General features: G+C 50.1%; 1 protein-coding gene and 1 non-coding gene across 5 annotated transcripts in view; one reads left to right on the forward strand and one right to left on the reverse strand.

Annotated features, from left to right (window-relative positions):
- SEZ6L (seizure related 6 homolog like) overlaps positions 1-11210 on the forward strand; it is a 131634-nt gene extending 120424 nt beyond the window's left edge. For 2 of the 4 annotated variants that reach the window (XM_070399357.1, XM_070399354.1), the window contains 5 exons: positions 2056-2250; positions 2703-2735; positions 4426-4540; positions 5678-5780; positions 7962-11210. In XM_070399357.1, coding sequence (XP_070255458.1) covers positions 2056-2250; positions 2703-2735; positions 4426-4540; positions 5678-5780; positions 7962-7991 — 476 coding nt within the window. In that variant the 3' untranslated portion in view covers positions 7992-11210. The remainder of the gene's footprint in view (positions 1-2055; positions 2251-2702; positions 2736-4425; positions 4541-5677; positions 5781-7961) is intronic. The other 2 variants (XM_070399355.1, XM_070399356.1) reach the window with 2 other exon arrangements.
- On the reverse strand, positions 9377-9460 carry LOC138998226 (small nucleolar RNA Z195/SNORD33/SNORD32 family). Its single transcript, XR_011469095.1, has one exon. It is a non-coding gene; the product is annotated as a small nucleolar RNA Z195/SNORD33/SNORD32 family (small nucleolar RNA).
- Positions 11211-18477: the final 7267 nt, after the last annotated feature.

An 18477-nucleotide genomic window follows, 5' to 3' on the forward strand; every position in this document is an offset into this window, starting at 1 on the left:
CATCCAGAAAATATTTGTGGGATGCCTGACTGTTAAGTTTCATGAAGGCAGGGGCCACGTCTATCTTGTTCATCATTGTACTAGTAAGAGGTGCTCAATAAATATTTGTTCTCCTCACTGATCTGTTAATTTATGAAGGGAAAGGTTGTGGGGAAATTGTTCTGCGTTACCATTGCCACCTGATGGCCACTTGGCTACATTGCAGGTAATACACGCATTTGCCACATAAGGATCCTCACGTCCCCTCCACCCAGGAGGGAGGGAAGCAGCCAGGAATCAGATGGGCATTTCATCCCACCTCCCATCCCCCATCCCCAGCCTGAACCCTCACTTTCCCAGCCGAGCACTGGTTTCCAGGTTTCTTCTGGAAACCCCTGACCTCCCCACCCATGACCGTGACCGGGCCAGGCGAGGTTTGTTCTCTGTGCTTCCCATCACAGCTGTTGCTGCACTGGGTTGCAGTCACCTAACCAGCCTTCTCTCTCACCCACTAGACCAGTGATGGCGAACCTGTGACACACGTATCAGAGGTGACACTCGAACTCATTTTTTTTGTTGATTTTTCTTTGTTAAATGGCATTTAAATATATAAAATAAATATCAAAAATATAAATCTTTGTTTTACTATGGATGCAGATAGCAAAAAATTTCTATATATGACACAGCACCAGAGTTAAGTTAGGGTTTTTCAAAATGCTGACACGCCGAGCTCAAAAGGTTCGCCATCACTGCACTAGACTGACTTCTGGACAAATGGAAACCACATTTTCCTAGTTCTCCACTCTATACCCCTCTCCTGGCACAAACCTGGCACAGAGGGGCAGAGTACTGTCTGCTGAACCCTCCCTCCAAATGAGTGGGTTCTAGACTCTGGGGGGTCATGAGCTATAAAGTGCAGTGCATTGGGCTGCATTCCCAAGGAGTGTTATATACACCCCTGGTGATACCAACGTGGCTTGAGGCAGAGCCCAGATTAACTCTCTGGTGTTCTGTTTTTTTAAGAAGATGGAAACTGACATTTGAAATCTGTGATTATAGAAATAGGGGTGAGGCTAAATTGTATTGCACAATTTCAATGGAAAAGCAAATCAACAGAAATAAGAAACATTAAGTAAACAATAATATGAAAAGACACTTGGTATGAAAAGACAACAGAAATTGTAAAGGCCACACAAATAGCCAGTGTTTATTGGGTGCTCACTGTGCTGCTCACCTACATGCACCTAAATGTGCTCATTAAATCCTCCTAGCAACCCTCTGACATGGCCCATTTTACAGATGAGGAAATTGAGGCTCTGAGAAGTCAATACCCACAGAGGTTATCTATGAGGCTCCTATATAGGTTGGGGTCATTTATGATGCTCCTTCTGTATACCAGGCCCTGAGCTTCAAGCAAGCCTTAACAGTGAGGGAAACTGATGTACAGTGATTAAATAAATACTGCTGGGGTGGAAGAAGAACTGGAAAGACTAGTGACTGAATTAGGGGTAGGAGGCATCCGGGAAGACTTCCTGGAGGTGGAGAAATGAGGAATGAGAATTGAAAGATAAACAAGACTTATCCAGCCTGGGTGGGCAGTTAAGGTGTGAGTTGAGAAGCAGAAGGAATGCTTTATAACTTAACGTCACCATCCATCATTTATAGAATATCTAGGACATGCCAAGAGGATTTACACCATAATCTTATTTCATCTTCCAAGTCCCTATGAGATAGGTACTACTATTATTATTCCCATTTTACTGATGAGGAAACTGAGGCTCAGAATCTGTCTGTGGCCCTTGCTGGAGGTCACACAGCTAATTAGTAAGTAGCAGAACCAAGATTTTAACCCAAATTCCACAGCCCAGTACAGTCTACCGTGCCCATGTGTAACCCATGCCCAGAGGCAGGAGACAAAAAGGTGAGTTTGGGGAATGGGAACCAGTTCAGTGCAAGGTGGGGATGTAGAGGGAGAATGTTTCGGAGACCGGCCAAAGCCAGATCGGGCTGGCTCTGAGTAGGAGTCCCCAGAGATTCGCACCCTCTCACCAGAGCTCCTTTTGGCTTGCGTTTCAGCGGAAGAGTCCCTGGCATGTGACAACCCAGGGTTACCAGAAAACGGGTACCAGATCCTGTACAAGCGCCTCTACCTGCCAGGAGAGTCCCTCACCTTCATGTGCTACGAGGGCTTCGAGCTCATGGGCGAAGTGACCATCCGGTGCATCCTGGGACAGCCATCCCACTGGAATGGGCCGCTGCCTGTTTGTAAAGGTCAGGAAACCTCCTTGAGACACACGGGACGGGGGAAGCCAGAGATGTCAGGACCGGCTCACAGGGGTTCTGAATCTTCTCCAGAAGCTGAGCTGCTGCATTTCATCAAATCTAAGACACCACCATTATTCTCACCGCCGAGAAAGGAAAACACCACTGCCAGTGGAACTGTGACACAGTGCCTTCTCCTTGCTTAGCACCGTGTTGTTGTTGTTAATCCTCACCCAAGGATATTCTTTCCATTGGTATTTTTTTTAGAGAGAGAGAGTAGAAGGGAGGGGGAAGGGAAAGCATCCAGGAATTTTCAGCAAATGCAGTAGCCCCGGATAAATAAAACGTAACGTTGACTTCCGGAAAGCGTGGCATGGGCTTTTGCTCCCATTCTTTTTGGCCCCATAACATGCACGGCGAATCCACTTGACACTGACCAATGCTTTCTATTTCTCTTGCAGTTAATCAAGACAGCTTTGAACACGCGTTAGAAGGTGAGTCCCAGAATGAAAAACACCCAATAAATCAAGCTCATAGCAAAAAAACAAGGGCAGGTCCTAAACCATCCTGGGCCAGGTGCTTACAAAAAAACTAACAATAACAAAACATCTTCCTTCACCTGCCGGAGATCATTTCAAAACAAATGCTATTGCAAAGAAAAAGTCATTGGATTTACATCTTAGGGTCTTAACTGAGACCTGGAAGGGATTTGACGCCAGTTGTGCTCCAAAGAGTAGAAAGTCTGAGAGTCCCTCTGCCTGACAAAGGCATCAGCTGTTTGTAAAACTTTTCAACCACGTGGTACCTTTGGAGAAACTGTATCCAATGATGCCTCCCCGCCTATACTGAGCATCCTCCTGGTTTCAGGAGGGAAACGGTCCAGGGCGTGGTCTGTGGTCTGTTTTTCCCTTAGTCTTTCTCTTCCCCAATGCATCTGTCCCTGTGCCCTCTTGTTCCCTGTTCTCCTTTTACTAGGAGTTTCCAAGTAAGATTTATTAATGCGCTGCAGATGCCGAAAGCTCTCTAGGATTTGCTTCTGTTTTCATGTGGTGGCTCCTTCCCTCTGCAGCCCCTCTCCTACCTGAACCATCCTGCCTTCTGTGTCACCTCCATTCGGCATTCCCAATCCACTCGCCTGGACGATGGCGCCAGATGGTTGTTGGTTTTTAAAGCTGTAACCAGAGGAGCCGCTTTCATTATTATTTTTGGAGCCATTTAACTTCCTGACAATGAGAGGTTCCCTCAGAACCTGGGGCTGTGGGGATCGCATGGCATTAGTCACTCTTCCTAGTAACAGATGATGTTTTAATCCGAGCAGGCGGAGCCGGGGCTCAGATAGAATAGCGAGTTATTAGTCACGCCCCTGGGGATAGAGGACGTTACGTGGATCCGGTGTCTTTCAGGCCATCCCTTTCTGCCTTTGCCAACCAGTGAACCATGGGAATGTCTCAGATGTGTGGGGTTGCCGAGAGATTACGGCGCTAATGTACTGTTTTGTGCTCCTGCGTTTATTGTGGGCGTGAGGGTCACTTTTGCACACTCCATAGAGTGGCGGGTAATGAATTCTAGATTGATGTGCAGCTGAGCTCTGTTGGGCATGGCATGGAGCAGCGCAGAGGGAACCTGGAGGCCGAGGGAATGTGCAGCCATGGCCGCTGAGAATCAAAATTGGGTCTTCACCGTCGGGGTACCACCGGGTGTGTAGTACTGAGACCGGCCCCAGCTGCCCAGCGCCCTCTCCTGGAGGGGCTGATAAAGCAGCCCTGGGAGGGACCCTCCGGTCTGGGTACAACAAGCTCCCTCCACTCCATGGAATGCCAGCAAATCTGCCTTCCTGGTTTGCACACTTGGGATTTCTCCCTTGAATTGGATTTTAACCAGCTTTCAACTGTACCCCCCACCAAAGAAAAACGGGCATGGTAGGATTAGGGTTCAAGGACTGTAATTCTCGGTTGCCCCATAACCACCTCACCCAAGGATGGGCCTGGACTCAGTTGCAAAAGAACCAGCACGAACTCCTCTGGGCTCTGCCTCTTCCGCCCTTGGAGGTGGTTCTCCAGAGGCTAAGGCTCACTGACATCAGTTCTTTGGGAGAGTGGGTGCGGGACTGGGAGGGTGGTCCAGGACTGGAAGCCAGGGACCTGGGTGGGCTGAGCATGAAGGCCTCACTGGCTGTGTGTTCAGTAGCAGAAGCGGCAGCGGAGACATCACTGGAAGGAGGAACTATGGCGCTGGCTATCTTCATCCCGGTCCTCATCATCTCCTTACTGTTGGGGGGAGCCTACATTTACATCACCAGGTAGGGAGCCCCGGAGTGAGTTGGGGGGCTGCCATCCCCTCATCCATTCATGTCCTGAGGGGCTGGGCATTTCACCTCTCTGAACCTCAGCATCTCCACCTCTAGTTTGGGGACAGTGGCATTTGTGTGAAATGACATTTGAGTAAGGACTTGAAAGCAATGCAAAGGTAAGCTCTGCAAACCTGGGATAAGAGAAACAACATGTGCAAAGGCCCTGAGACAGGTATTTGCCTCATAGAGATTTTCCCTGCCCTCCTGGAGCTTACAGTCTAGGAGGAAGAGAGGGGAAATACACAAATAATAACATACTGTATAAACACAATGAAGGAAGGAGTGGTAACAGAGGAGGAACCACCTTTAACTAGGTGGTCTGATGCAACACAGTATTCATAGGTGCTCAATAAATGCTCATTATTGTTATTGTTGGTCTTTGCATTAAAGAGGGACTTCGGTCACTTTTCAGGTGAAAACAAATTAAGCTCCGCGCCCTCTGCAGTCAGGGGAGGTACTGAGGCTCCAGTGATCACCGACTGGGTTAGAAGTTGAGGGCAATTAGGATCTCAGCTTTCACCCCACTAGGATTCTCACCCACAAGAAGCTGTTTCCACACATCCCCCTTGTCATTCGTGGAGGTGCCGGTACTCAGAAAGTCTCACTCGCTGTTCCCCTCAGGCAGCGATTTTCAACGGGTGTGCCTCAGCTTGTCAAATGACAAAAGTGACAGCAGCCAGCACAACCATAGCCTTCTGTTGCGAATGCCCTGTCTTGAACCATAAATATACAGGTCCTAGAGTAGAGTTGCATCTTATCGGTCACGTGGCATAAGAAGGTTGTGTCTGATTGGTTAATTCTTGGTACTAGAAATCCTTATATACAAACATAGGTACCTGATTTTTTTAAAGTCACTTTGGAACAAAAAAATAGGCAATTACTTTTTCTTTTTATAAATCAATCAAAATTACACCTATTTTTTATCAGAGCAGCAAACTATATATTTGTTGGTGTGTGACAGAATTTTAATAACTAGTCTGTGTGCCACGAGATGGAAAAGGTTGAACCTCGCTGCCCTCAGGTATAGTAAGGTGTCTCCCAGGCTGGGAAGAGTAACTGCTTTCTTTTTCATTGTCCCTTCTCCAGATGTCGTTATTACTCCAACCTCCGCCTGCCCCTGATGTACTCTCACCCCTACAGCCAGATCACCGTGGAGACCGAGTTTGACAACCCCATTTACGAGACAGGGGTGAGTTGGTCTCTCCTCGCTCCCGGGCGCCTCCCTCTTTGCCCTGAATTCCCTGACATCAAAACTGAAGGTTTCATTTCCTTTTGTTCACGATGCCACTGGCAGAGAGGTGTGGCCAGGGCCCCGTCTCATCCCCCATGACCCTTATGGAGCTAACTGCCGAGAGCACCCAGCTCTCTCTGCAGGCCGATGACACACTGTAACGCTGCTCGCTCTTGGCAAAAGGACCACAGAAAGAAGGGGCTGCACCGAATACCCATGGAGAGACTGCTGAGATGGCCACACACCTTACTGAGCTCCACGCCCTAATGAATGGCAGCATGCAACATCTTACACATTTGAGTGGCCGGCCTGGTGTTGGCTATTAGGGACATAGTCATGAGCCAATATACACGATCCAGCCATTAATGTGCATATGGTCTTGCAAAGGTGACAGCTATTAATAACAACAATAATATGTGTCATGGGCTGGGCACCTTAAATGCATGGTCCCCATGAATCCTTGTAACTACTTGTGATTGATTCTGCAGTTTTCATTGTGGATTGATGAGGATGATGAGGTTTAGAACAAGGAAAAGGTGATTTGGCCGAGGTTGCACGCCACCAGAAGACACGGTCAGGAGCCAGGATGCAAACTCTACCCGGTGCCATTACCCCTTACACTGTCCCGCCTCCCTTCAGCCTCACACGATCAAATATGCCAATGAATGTCTTGATTGCAACAGGTCATTATTTTTGAGGACCATGAAGGAAATTAGGCTGCTACAAGAGTATAAGATGGGGGATACTTAGAAGTGATGGGGAAGGCATTGTTGAACCAGTGATGTGAAGCTAAGGCACGTAAGGTGAGTAGAACTTAGATGGTGGCTATGGAAGATGCCAGGGAGAAGGGAGAGCCCATGCAAAGGCCTGAGGCACATGGGAGGAACCAGAAGGTTGGCCATGACTCTGCAAAACCACAACCCTTCAAATTCACTGTGTAATGATGTACAACCACCTCTCAGTATTTGGGCAGCATAAACTCAACTTGTTCCTTGTCCTTACTGATGTTCCCTCACCCACCTCTTCTTCTGACCTCCTGTGTTAGTTATTCATTGATGTGTAGCAATGTTACTGAAAAATTTAGAGTCTAAAATAACACACACGTATTGTGTCATAGATTCTGTAGGTCAGGAGTCCAGACACAGCTTAGCTGGGTCTCTACTTCAGGGCTCACAAGGTGTCAGTCAGGCTGCAGTCTCATCTGAGACTTGACTGGGGAAGGATCCCCCTCCAAGCTCACAGGGTTATCAGCAGCATTTAGCTCCTTGCAGGTGGTTGTCTGCCCACCACACTCCATACACCATGAAGCACAGGCATGATTGTATATCTGTGTTGACTCAGCAGAAACCATAGACTTCCATTAAAGCATGTGACGGTGACCTCTTCCAGGGCACAGCCCATGGCTCCTTATATCTCCCCGCTCCTGTGCCCGGGGGGCCTGGAGAACATTACACACATGCTCCATGAATATCAGAGAAATTGAACTAGTTGCTACCCGCATATTGCAGTCATTTCAGAAATGACCTGGTAAGAAGAGGTCGTATATTATTTTGCATTCTGTGTAGTTTGTTTCCCAAACCTTAAAAAGATCAAGCTGATGAAAAAACAGCACTTTAGAAACCAGACTTTGTTGATACTTATTAGAACAGTATAGCAGTTACCTAACACTATCATCACGCTGTGTAACAAGCAATCCCAGGACCCAGCCGCTCAAAGCAGCACATTCATTTGCTCATCAGTCTGCGAGGCAGCGTTTCCGGCTAGTTTCAGCTAGGCAGTAGCGTGGTTCGCCTGTGCTCACTCACACATCTGGGATTGGCTAGTCATTGGCTGGGGGACTGAGCTCAGTTCTCCATGTCCTTCACCTCTTGGCTGGGACTAATGGCTACCAAGGCATGCTCTGCTCATGGTGATGACAGAGGGGCAGGGCACACACAGAAACACACAAGCACTTCTCAGGCCCCTCTCGTGATCCATCTCCTTAGAACCCCTTGGCCAACGCAAGTCAGGGTCAGAGCAGAAGGCCCCTCAATGTCTCCTGGCCAACGTTGTGGACACGGGAGGGATGAAGAGCTAGAACCATCAACGCGTCACTCTGCCGCACCAGCTTCAATAGGTCTACGCTTCTCTCTCTTGCAGGAAACCAGAGAGTATGAAGTTTCCATCTAGAGAGACCCACACTTGAGAATGGAACGCACAGCTATGAACTCAACTACAACCTCCTCGAGAAATCCATCCAGAGACCATGTGGCATTTGATCAAAACACCCCAGAGTGTCCGGCTGTCTTTTCTTTAGACTCCTTATGGAAGACGTACTGTTTTCTTCACTGTATTTATTATATTTAAAATGGAGATAGGTGTGGTTGGATGTATTGCCGCTGCGGTCAGATTCGTGTCCGAGCCTCGGTCGCTTCCGGAGGCCGGTGGGAGGTCTGCGAAACGGCAGACACAGCAGTCGAGGGGGAAACAGCAGAACCGGTTGTTTCTCCCGTCAGCAGTGCCATCCTACGGCTGCGTCGAACTGCATGCGTCTTTGGGATCCAGGCCCGTGGTGTGTTTAGTACGGATCGCAGTCCCCAGGTTAGGTCGGGAAGGGTGATTTTTTGTAGGATTAACTCGGGTTGGAATTTCCCGTGGATACTTCAGTAGGTCGGCTCCCAAACAAATCCTGTGTGTTTCCCTCTTCCAGTTTCCCCCGCTTCTAAGTGGCCTGGCCACACCCCCTCCCTCCCGTGCCCCTTCTGAGAGCAGCCAAGATGTTGCATAAACATTCTCTTTTACTGCCCTGGCCTCCCCGGATGCTGGCAAAATGAGAAAATGTTTTCTTTCTAGAAGAGTGATAAATGACAAGGAAATTTTTTTTTCAGAGAGGATGAGAGACTTGAGCGTTCCCGTGAAGAACCGGGCAAGGGAGAACGCTGGTCGTGGGAATCAAGTTAATAAAATGTTTTTGCTTTGACACTCCGGCAACAATGAAGGAGCAGGTCATTCAGGCTGCAGGCCTCAGAATCGATCACCTTGTTCAGCGAGGCCGCCCTCCAGCTGTGAGCAGAGAGCCGCAGCCTTTGGCAGCAGGGCCCCCTCGTCCACAGAGCGAGAAGGGTGTGTGTGGGAGGGGAGGTGCCACATCCTGAGATCGGGGTGCGCTCTGCTCTTCTCCTGGGGTGCTGGAATGCCTGAGCCCTCAAAATGGGGAGACTCCGGTGCCCTGTTTCTCTTAAAGGTGGAATTTCCTAATATATTTGCAGTCAAGTATTTCAGGGGCAGGGAGGTTTCTATGAGGAGAAACTGTTTTTCTATTGTCTGGAAACTTGGCCCAGAGGTTGAATAGGGGGGTGAATGCAAAGAAACAGAACCGGGGTGTTAAAACCACAAAGGAATCCGCATCCTACAATTTGAACCCCAATGAGAAGAATGGAGGAGTTGCAGGCCAGAAAGGAATTCATAAAGCACCTTAGTCATCGCATGAGCATCCTTATATTTTACCAGGATCATTGCATCCCAACCCGGGGGGACTGGTGAGCGAATAACTATCCAGGAAGAGTCTTTTTTTTTAGGTCTCAGAGCGGTGGATGGGGTTGATCTCATGGTCATGAGACTCAAACGAAAGATGGTGATTGCTGCTCATCACGGACCGGAAGAGTCTTTCCTAAACAAAGAAAAGGTGGTGGCGGGGAGTGGGGAGAAGGGGCGGTGAGGATGCCGGGAAGGAATATGGGGCTATCGGTCACCTCCCTAGTTCCCTAGTGACAGCTGATGGCACACAGGTTCAACGTTTTTGGGGTGCCCTTTGGCTCCCACACACGCTCTCTAGAATTGTTTTAAATCAGCTGGTTTTCACACAAGAGAAGATACTTCCGGCTTCCATGCCTCTGGGAGAGTCCGGGCGCCCGTGTGTGGGTGGCTGGCTTTGGAAACCTCAGGGGCAGCATAGGGCAGTGGGCTTGGTACACAGGCACGTGCCCTCCGCCAGCAAGGAGCTTGCACCTCACTCAGTCTAGGAGGTCTGAGGCTAGAAGGTTTCCTTCTGCCAGGAGAGACCCTGCTCCTCAGGCAGGCATGCATGGCGCTCAGCAAGAGGCCGTCAGAGGCCGCTCTCTGGCCGCCAGAGCCCACCCCGTCTTCTGGAAGAACCCTTAGTGAACGGTGCCATGTTTGGAGAAAGACCAACAATGCCAATAACGCAACCTTTTCTCAAGAGGCAGAAAGAACCCAATCCTCGCTTTTATTTCTCGTTTGATGATGACTCCAACCCTAACCCGGGGCATCTGGCAAGAACTCTGTGAATGATTCTTCATTGTAGAACCGGCTGTGGTTGCGTGAAAACTAAACACTCGCCTTCCGCAAAGACTGACGAAGTGTAAAATCTTCATTCTAACCTTGAACCCGAGAGCTGGCCACACCATGGCCCAGGGATTCGTGTTGGTTGGTGGAGGGATAGAAAAGGCGTCGGTGTTTTTGTTTCCAGGACACCAGTGTCCTAGCAGTACAGCCCCTGTCTTAGCAGTACAGCCCCTGTGACCACAGTTTAAACGTTCGTTTTATCCTGAAGGTGGACCGCACGCGCGCTAGCTGGACGCTGTGTACAGTGTGATTGCCAGGACAGGTCGGTGTCTGTTTTTCGTCCTGAGTGTGTTTCTGTAACATGTAAAGGTAAGGAAATCGTCCTCCTAGTGCCAACAGTGTGCCAGGCAGGCATCTCATTTCAGTCCACGCGTGTCTATTTTTACAAGATCAATATGAAAACCCATTGGGATTCAATAGTTTCCAACAGGATGCGATCTGGAGAAACTCGAGAACCAACGGGACCTTCCGAAAAGCCACTGTTTTTAAAACGGCGGGGAAATGCGTTTACAGAGATGTCACGCTGATGGCGTGTCTCCCAGGCTCCTTCCTGTTCGCGGGATGTGTCAGCCGGCACCCTGTGCTGTAAGACGCACACACTCTCCCCTCTTCAGCTCGGAGCTCCTCCTCCTGCTATTTGGGGAGGAGATGGGGGCGTAGAATTCTTGAGCCAACGTAAGTATTCTGGTCGCTCTCTGATGCTTTAAATCGGATCTTCTGAAGTCAGCTCCTTGGAGAGCCTACGGGACCCCTGGCCTGGAAACCGCCCAACAGCCGTGCAGGGCGTCGTCAGGGCGGTTACGTAAGCGGGAGGGACTTGGGCAAAAACGACCTTTCTTTGGGGTGAGTCCAAAGAGCATGACTTTTCTGTGCCCTCGAGCGGTCGTGGTGGGCCGTCCGAGTTGTCAGCACCCGCAAAGGTCGGCTTTCTCCTGGGATGTTTTCATTTCCATTTTATCCCCAAACCAACTTTGTAAGCGAGAATAACAAAAGGACGTCATTTTCCACTTTGTATATATTGATGCTAATAAAACAAATGAAAAAGAGTCCAGTCTGTGGGGAGGTCGTTTTTCTGGGGATGAGGTGGGGAGACCCCCACTGAAACTTGGAGTGCCAAGGCAGGACTGCCACCTTGGGGACCGTTGGGGGGACATCTGGGCAATGTTTGGACAAGACAGGACCACTGCCACCACCAGGCATACCACTCCCCTCGCTGTCCGGGCCGCTCGGGCGGCCCTAACGGAACGCCGTAGACTGGGCGGCTTACAGACAGATGCCTATTTCTCACAGCTCTGGAGGCCGGGACGTCCGAGATCAAGGTGCCACTGGCTGGGTTCCTGACAAGAGCTCTCTTCTTTCTCCTCTTCCTCCTATCCTTCCTCCCCCTCCTCCTCTGCTGCTTCCTCCTCCTCTTCCTCCTCCTCCTCTTCCTCCTTCTCCCTTCTCATTCCCCTCCTCCTCCCCCTCCTTCCCCTGTCAAGGTAACACAGTAACAACAACAATAATAATAATAACTGGCTTAATACTTTTTTTGACATTTTAGACACACTTTTTATTTTGGAATAGTTTTAGATTTCCTAGTTATTTCCTTACACTTTCAGTATGTGTTTGTTTGCACTAAACTAAGAAATCGCCATTCAAAAACAGTGCTCTTCTTACCGCTGTTTGCAATGCAGCTGCCTGGCACATCGTGGGCACGCAAGCGTCTGCTGGAGGAATGAACATCAACCAACAGAGCAGCCCCGGATGTGCTGCACGGTCCGTGCCAGGAGGGTGCGGGGTCCCTTTCAGCCACCAGAGGGCAGCCTCCGCCTGGTCTATGGAGAGGCCTTCATGATCCTAAGAAGCAGGCACACTTGGCTTCCTGGCAGGATCATCTTCATTGAGCAGAGGCATCTGATGAAATGGGTGGTTTCTGACACAGCAGAACCCTATGTGTCCTTCACTCTTGCCCGTGAAAGGGACCCAGGCCTGGTGTGTGACCACACGGTGGGGACGTCCCAGGGGCCCCGGGCCCTGCCTTTCCCTCTCAGTCTGCGGGATCTAAGGGAGGGTGGTAGGTGCCTGGGCTCTGAAGAGCCCCATGCCTTGCTTCATGCTCTGCTGTCATTGTCCTGAGAGTCTTCACTTTTGAGCAAGGGGCCTCTGTGTTCATGTTGCCCCCCCCCCCCCCATCAAGTGCCGGGTTCTAGCTGTGGGCGTCTTGCAGGGCCCTCCCGAAGTCAAGTCTGAGCATCAGAGCCCAGGAGGGGGTCTACTTTGGGACAGAACCTGGTGGGGAGAAAAGCTGAACAGACTGGGGGCTCGGGGCTTCCCCACGGGGAATCCTGGGTAACGGGACCCTCAGCCTGGGGGGTGGGGGCTGCAGGAGAGAAATGGTGAAGGGGCAGGGCCAAGCGCATCCTGGCTAATGAGGTCCCTCCCTCCTCCTCTCTCTCTCTCTCTCTCTTGCAGTCAGCTTTTCTCTCCTTTTTCCTTTTTCTCCCTGCTTCCTGTCTCTTCTGCAGTTTCCCAACTCTCCTTTGCACACCACCCCATTCTCTAAGATCCTCCTTTTCTTTCTCTTTATGTCAACAAAAGTGTAGTGTAGTCCCTGCTCTGTGGATCTAGCACAACCCTCTCTCCTGATCATTTTTTTTCTGTTTCAATTCTGGGTTTTTTTTTCTTTCTCAGTTTTCCTTTCCTTTTTCTGTCTTTTGTTAACGGCGGGGGGGGGGGGGGGGGGGGACCCAAAACCACATTCAAATCTGTAAAGAATTTTTGTGAGTTTATCTGAGCCAATCTGTGGACAATGGTGGAGAGGGCAGTTTTGCACCTTGTTTTATGCATTACAATCAAAGGAGGAGACGTAAGTGGGTCACGTGAAATCCATTGGGGATAGATCAGGGAGGTGGGAGAAAGCAAAGGGGGCGACCGCTGGGATTGGATAAAAAGTAAACTGAGAGACACACAGGTGGGTATAGGATAGTCAGCAGGCAACAGTTAACACGCGAACAATAACCAAGGGAACGTGTGGTCCGCCAGGGCGCCGGGGCTGTGCTCCGCGGGGCCCGGAAAAGGGAAGTTACCAGTTACCCTGACAGTCCACAGGTACGTTATCTTAGATGCAAAAAGACATTAGGCTCAGGAAAGCTTTGTCAGGGAGCATACTGGCTAGGACACGACTACCCACTGCAAACTGCTTTTTAGTTAAAGGTTTTACACTCTGGCCATCCTTTGTGGTTAATTTAGATCTCAGTTTGCAAGGCCACCACCACGCAGGCCTTCCCTGAGGTAGTCAGGTTAGCAGGTGGCCCCTTCTCGTCCACACTTCTCTCCTGATCTTTGTCCCTTTCCATATCTTTCTCTGTGTGTTTCTGTCTCTTTTCTTATTGTCTTTCTCCCTGATGCACTGTGTCTGTTTCCCTCTGTCTGTTTTGCTGTCTGTTTCCTTTTCTCTGTTTTTCTCTCCTTCTCTCTGCATCCCACCCCCACTTCATCACTCCCCCTCTAGCTCCCTCTCCCGGGGACCCCCTCGTCAGGCTGCTCACGTCGTGGGCTGCTTAAAACCTGCCACACACATTCTCTGGCTCGATCTTACCTGTGTCCATCTCTGTTTAAAAAAAACCTTGGACCTTTGAGATTCCAACAAAAAAGAGCATAGTAGGACCTCAGGGAGCAACAACCTCATTCTTACTGCTTTGTGTTTTTGAGTGATGCTCAGCCCCAGGGTGTGGAGGCTCCTGGAGGCGCCGGGCAGGGGCCTGCCCACCCCCCCAACACACACACGTACCCAGTCCTGGGCTGCTTCCCCTCCCACGCGCACTGTGAACTCGGAGGGGACTTGAGCTGATGGCGGTCTTGTTTTCTGGAGTCTCCGAGTGTACAGCAGACTGCCCAACAGCTGCCTCCGGATCCCGCTGAGCCGTTTGCCACAAATCCCTCTTTTGTCACCGTTTAGCCGTGGGGTTTAAAAGAGTGACAAGAGAGGAGGAGCAGACTGAGCTGTGAAAAGACCCCGGGGAGGTGTTAAGAACATACAGCAGAGCCAGACATCCTTGGGGTCAAGCCTGGCTAGACACACAAGGGCTGGATAATCTTGGGCAGGGAGACAGCTCACAAGTGCTTAGCATTCCCAGTGATAAGCTCCGTAGAGAGGGTCTCATTTAATCCTCCCGGCAATCCTATCAATGACAAACCCGTATGGATAAGGAAGCTGAGGCTCAGAGAAGCTGGGTCACTCGTCCAGTGTCACACAGCTAAGTGGTCGCCCTTCAAACAGTCTGATTCCTGAGCCCAGTGCCTGGAGCTGGTGGAGGGATGGTGGTTCCTGCGACCTCCCTCCCAAGGCCTGACCACCACCAGCATCCCGAAGGGAATTTCTTATCCATCACAGACCCACGTGGGGCACCGTGCAGCTGCCTCTGTTGCTGCCCCTCACAGGCGGACCCCAGCTTGGTTGCTAAGGGAGATGGTAAGTGAGGATAAGGCAGCTTCAGCGAGTCTTGGGGAAAGTTGGGTCTGTTTCTGGAGCATCCAGAGCTCCAGCCGGCGGCCTCCCAATGCACATCCCTGGGGCAGCAAAGGGGGCAAAAGGGCATGGAGAGTTTAGACAACTCTCCCAGGAAACACGCTCAGCTCTCCAGACAGGCTTTTCCCCGGGAAAGGCGAGATGGCCAGCGACCTAAGACTTCTTTCTTCTCACATTTGAACAGTTTTGAAGTCATGGTGGATCTTACAACGGATGCCCCTTCCTAATCACTTGGCAGCACTTTCTTCGGTGAACATAAAAGAACAGTAAGTCCTACCCTCTAGTCCAGTGGTTCTCAACCTGTGGGTCGCGACCCCTTTGGCAGTCGAAAGACCCTTTCACAGGAGTCGCCTAAGACCATCCTGCTTATCATATATTTACATTACGATTCATAACAGTAACAACATTACAGTTATGAAGTAGCAGAGGAGAAAGAACTTGGCTGGGTAACTCTTCCCCTCCATGAGGTATCAACTCGGGTAGTTGGTGGTATCTGGCTGGTGTTGGTCTAAAGCAGCGGTTCTCAACCTGTGGGTCGCGACCCTTTCACAGGGGTCACCTAAGACCATCGGAAAACATATAATTACATATTGTTTTTGTGATGAATCACTATGCTTTAATTATGTTCAATTTGTAACAATGAAATTGGGGGTCACCACAACAGGAAGAACTGTATTAAAGGGTCGCGGCATTAGGAAGGTTGAGAACCACTGCTCTAGTCCATGAACTATGGGAGCTTGGGTGCTGGTTCTCATTGGCCCAACCTAGATCACGTGCCTCTCTCTAGCCTTAAAAATGCTGCTACCAGCAGTGTCTGGGGATTCTGGGCGGGACAGAAAAGGCTGCTCCTCTACCCAGAGTCATCCTGAGTTTTGGTGAGAATGTGTAGGCGTCACAATGGTCTCCTAGTAACAGTTAAGTTGAAACTTTTCCCCTGAACCTATTCTGGCTTCGAGACAGAACTTCTGATCTACAAAAAGTCCTTAAGATAGAAGACCCTGTTAAAGGGCACCGCCAGGAACTCTCCAGACAAATCCAGACTATTGACTGTACATGGAGGCTGCTCCGGTGTTTGCTTTTTTTGCTATCATTTTTATTTTTTATTTTTTTTTATCCTTTTCGGTGTGTTTGCATTGGTGGGAATAAGTACATGAAAGGATATTTAATGAGATACTACTTTGCACCCACGAGGATGGGCATCATTTTAAAAACAGAGAGAGTGAGTGTTGGCAGGATGTGGGGAAACGGGGACCCTCGTATAACTGCTATGGAAGCAGTTGGGTGATTCTTCAAAAAGCTCAACATTGAGCCCTGGCCGGGCTGGCTCCGTGGATAGAGCGTCAGCCTGCAGACTGGAGGGTCCCGGGTTGCCGGCTCGATCCCCAGTAGGGGGCGTGCAGGAGGCAGCCGATCCATGATTCTTTCTCGTCATTGATGTTTTTCTCTCTCTCTCTTCCTCTCCCTTCCTCGCTGAAATCAATAAAAATATAGTTTTAAAAGAAGTTAAACATTGAACTATCAAATAATGCAGCCATTTTACTTTCAGGCATATACCCAAATGAGATAGAAACGTGGGACGCAAACAAAAACCTGTAATGAATGTACACGGACACTCAGTTGGTTGGGCATCCTCCCAAGCACTGAGGTTGCCGGCTCCATTCCCCGTCAGGACCACGCCCAGGTTGTGGGCTCGGTCCCCTGTGGGGGTCGGGCGTACCGGGGGTGGGCCCATCAATGTTTCTTTCCCTCTCCTTTCCTCTCTCTCTAAAAATCCATTTAAATGTATTGTTAAAAAATGTAAAATGGCTAAATTTACGTTATGTGAATTTCATCTCTCTAAAAAAAATAATTGGTGGGAAAATAAACGTAAATCTATAAAAAGCCCTCCCAGGAACTATCCACAGGTATGAAGGGAAACGAGGCAGGGGAATGAGAGGCAGTCAATAAAAAACGCAGGAAGCGAGTTATGCATTTGCGTAATGGGGCTCTATCCCACTGGGGAGCCCTGGGAACCGGTGTAGACACATCTTATTCTCCCCATTGGAAGTGTCGAGAACACAGAGATAATTGTCTCCCGGCTCCCATCAGTCACCGGGTAAGGGCTGTTCCCTGCCGCGCTGGTCTGCCACCTGTGCCACCAGATGGGGCTCCAAAGAAAGCCCTCGGGGCCCTAACCGGTTTGGCTCAGTGGATAGAGCGTCGGCCTGTGGACTCAAGGGTCCCAGGTTCGATTCTGGTCAAGGGCATGTACCTGGGTTGCGGGCACATACCCAGTAGGGGGTGTGCAGGAGGCAGCTGATTGATGTTTCTCTTTCATCGATGTTTCTAACTCTCTATCCCTCTCCCTTCCTCTCTGTAAAAAATCAATAAAATATATTTTAAAAAAGAAAGAAAGCCCTCGGGGCCAGGGACCCAGGCGCAGAGGAACGGGAAGGACCCGGAGGATGTGCGGCCTCTCCTGCAGATCCTAAGATGAGAGACGTGAGAGGTCTTTCTTCTGGGGCCACATGGCTTTCAGCATCCAGAGCCCAACAAACAGAACTGCTTCTCCCTTATTCATTCCTGAGAGGAACAAGGTGCTCACGGGATCTCCCTGAGGATCCCTTCTTTGCCGCTGGGTCTAACCAGGTGCGGCACCCAGCTCCCGGGGAAGCAGGAGAGGCAGCCAACAGCTCTCCCGCCGACGGGGCCACCAGTCACCAGAATGTGTCCCCAAACCCAGCAGGATCTCGGAGCTGGTGAAAAATGCACGTCCTTCTCTCTTCCCCAGCTCACACTCAGATCTGTAAAGCCTCACGCATTCTGAAAGCAACTCACCCAACCTGACACTTCCTAACAGGACACGCTGGGCCTCCTGGGAGTTAATGCCTCCGGGAAGGAATGCCAGCCAGCAGGCAAGGCACCCTCGCCAGAGCCTTGTCGCCTCCCCAGCTCCGTGATCGCACGTGTCTGGTGTCTGACAGGCGGCAGTCGCGCATCTGCCCGGCTGGTGGCTTAGCACTGGGAGTGCTGAGAAGGAGTTGAAACCTTGGTGACGGAGAGAAAAAGAGTCTACAGACCCGGGATCCTGGGGGGAAGTGACTTCACCTTCGTCATTCTGCTCCTCTTTCTTTAGAAGGTCAACTTGGCCGTGTCAGAGAAAGCCCCAGAACACGGTCATTTTGCCATTGACGTTGCCCGATAGACTGACGTGCACTCCCCGCGGTGGCTGGTGTGTGCAGAACCTGTCACCACCTCTTCAAAACACTGCTGGTTTCCATGGAAACAAAAAGGCCCTTACAGAGAGAGAGCTGCTGCAAGTTTCAAGATGTCCCAGAGTCTCCCCGCAATATATGTCTCTAAGACCTGCTTTGGAAGAGAAACAATCGCACAACGTTGCCAAGAAGACAAAAGCTGATGAGAAGAATGGCTTGACACCCTTTCTGGATCCCAACATCTTGTTGAGATTCTGTCCTTTTAAGACTGAGCTCAAGGGAGCCCTGGCCTTCGTGGCTCAGCTGGTTGGGTGTCGTCCCATGCCCTGGATGGTGGCCGCAGGTTCTGTTCCCGGTCAGGGCACATGCCTGGGTTGCAGGCTCCATCCCTGGATGTTTTGCTCTCACATCGATGTTTCTCTCTCTCTCTCTCTCTCTCTCTCTCTCTCTCTTTCTCTCTCTCCCCCCCTTTCTCTCTCTCTAAAAATCAATTTTAAAAAATCCTTAAGTAAAAAGAAGAATCATCATCATCATCATCATCATCATCATCATCCCTGGCCGATGTCAAGGGTTCGATTCCCAGTCAAGGGCACACACCTGAGTTGCA

The sequence above is a fragment of the Myotis yumanensis genome, unplaced genomic scaffold, assembly GCF_028538775.1.
Source record: "Myotis yumanensis isolate MYYU_CA2020_CCGP unplaced genomic scaffold, mMyoYum1.0.hap1 SCAF_19, whole genome shotgun sequence".
Taxonomy (NCBI): domain Eukaryota; kingdom Metazoa; phylum Chordata; class Mammalia; order Chiroptera; family Vespertilionidae; genus Myotis; species Myotis yumanensis.